Here is a 2,077-nt window from a genome sequence, read left to right on the forward strand (position 1 = left end):
TTTTTTTTTTTTTTTTTTCGTTTTGTGTAAAGCCCAGGGAAATTCCATTTTTGAGTTCTCATTAGTTATTGTAAGGATAAAAAATCAATTTCCAAAAGTAATGTCCATTGGTATCAGAGATAATGACATAGTACAAATTTATAATAATGATTTTCTGTTGGGTTGATGCTTCTTGTTTTTTCTTTACTGACCAGTGAGCAATTTTTTTAACTGAGAATAATGCTGAAAACTAGTTTTTCCTGATTTCTTTCCAAAGTTAAAAAAGGATTTCACACTTTCCTGAATGCTAGGCAAAACTATTACACAGTTTGTGGCAAGGCTGTTAAAACCAGTTAGAATCTGAGTTATTTGCTTTATTTTTGAAAAGAATCAGGGTTTGCTCTTTTAAAATTTTATTTTTAGATAAATGTTTGATTTGTAAAATCTGCTGTTCTAAAGGCTTAAATGTCATCCAGATAGGATAAGATAGAACAGAGAATCGTTATAGCCAATTGACAATTGAATGATGACATATGACTACCACATGGTCATTTATTTCTTATTCCTTTTATCTTTTTAGAGTTATAGATAGTAGTATGAAAAACTTCAAAGCATTCTTCCGATGGCTCTATGTTGGTAAGTTAAGTGACTCAAACATTGTTATATTTTAACACTGTCTAAAAAATTATGGGCGTATATCTTAGACCCTTTCAATTACTCTAGTAAAATTTCGAATACCTGTAAAGTAGAATAATATAAACACCCTCTGATACCCAGTTTCAGCAGTTACCAACACGTGGCCAGTCTTACTTCATCTTCACCTGTCCCCACCTCCCCACAGATTTAGGGGTGCTGTGTTGTAGAACTTAGGTATCACCTCCATCACTCGTTGATAGTTAACCTGTTTCTTCCTTTAATGCCTCCTTGAAATGACATTTTTGAATCCCTGTTAGGTGTTAGATTCAAAAAGGAAAAACCAAGGATACCACCTCTGCCCTTGAGTAACTCACCTCCTGTTTTACGCTGCCATCTCCTGTCTCTAGATCTGTGTTCTCCAGTATGGTCATCAGCAGCCAAATGGGGCTTATTTAAGCCTAAATTACAATGAAATTAGATGCCAGCTCCAGTTTCTTAGTCACACGGCCACAGTTGAGGTGCTCAGTAGCCACGTGGTTAGTGGCTCCCGTGCTGGACAGTGCAGTTACAGTGTTTCCTTTTTTGCAGCAAGTTCTGTTGGCTCACTGTGCCTTAGTACACAGCTTGGAGGCCACTTGTCTAGATAAGGGCCCAGCTTTATATTTCTTTGTGTGTCCATAGTATCTTTGCATTTGGGTGGTTAATAAATCTTTATTAACTCATATTAAATAGTCAGCATTACTTTATAGTGTATGCATGTTATCTAGCTACATTTGTACATGGTTTTTGCAACTCCGATAACATCCTTTGAAATAATCTAGCATTCATTTTCCTCCAATATCCACAATATTTATTTGCTAATGGAATTTATTCCCTATTTGTTAAAATTCTAAAGAGTGAACTAGAAGGTAAATTAACTGTAACATTCCTGTCAACATGTCTACATTGGCTTCAGCTCTCGTGTTCTAAAGGCAGATGCCATATTTGTTGGCCCGAGATAATTGCATTTGTTTAAAAACTGGCTGTCATCTGCTGATTGTTGATGTTTGAAATACTTAGATTTTCTCAAAACTGTCCCAGTAATAGCCAGAATGGGGAGCCAGAGCGTTTATCAGGCCAGCCTGTTTAAGATGAGAGTTAATTAGACTAAAGATTCTTAACAGTATGTGAACTAGATGAGACCTTAGAAGTAATTTTCATTTATAGTAGCCTGTCTTAATTTATAATTATTGCAGGTAATTTAGGTAGCTGCTTGTTCCTTATCATTAGAGCATGGTGCTGCTGATTACAGATTGAAGAATTGGAGACCTAGTTGTCATTCTGGCTTTGCCACGAGTTAGCTGTTTTCTAGTTAGCTGATATTCTCTTCTGCATTATGTAAGCTCCATGAAGGCAGGGAGGTTTTCTTTTATACTGCTGTATCCTTAGCACCTATGCCCCACCCACTGGCATTGAGTCGATT

General features: G+C 36.3%; 1 protein-coding gene across 1 annotated transcript in view; it reads left to right on the plus strand.

Moving 5' to 3' along the window:
• ANAPC4 (anaphase promoting complex subunit 4) overlaps positions 1-2,077 on the plus strand; it is a 103,042-nt gene that overhangs the window by 79,200 nt on the left and 21,765 nt on the right. Inside the window, exon 13 of the mRNA XM_007952568.1 lies at positions 560-615. Coding sequence (XP_007950759.1) covers positions 560-615 — 56 coding nt within the window. The remainder of the gene's footprint in view (positions 1-559; positions 616-2,077) is intronic.

Source organism: Orycteropus afer, unplaced genomic scaffold (assembly GCF_000298275.1).
Source record: "Orycteropus afer afer isolate SDZICR_OR568_19922 unplaced genomic scaffold, OryAfe1.0 scaffold00346, whole genome shotgun sequence".
Classification (NCBI taxonomy): Eukaryota; Metazoa; Chordata; class Mammalia; order Tubulidentata; family Orycteropodidae; genus Orycteropus; species Orycteropus afer.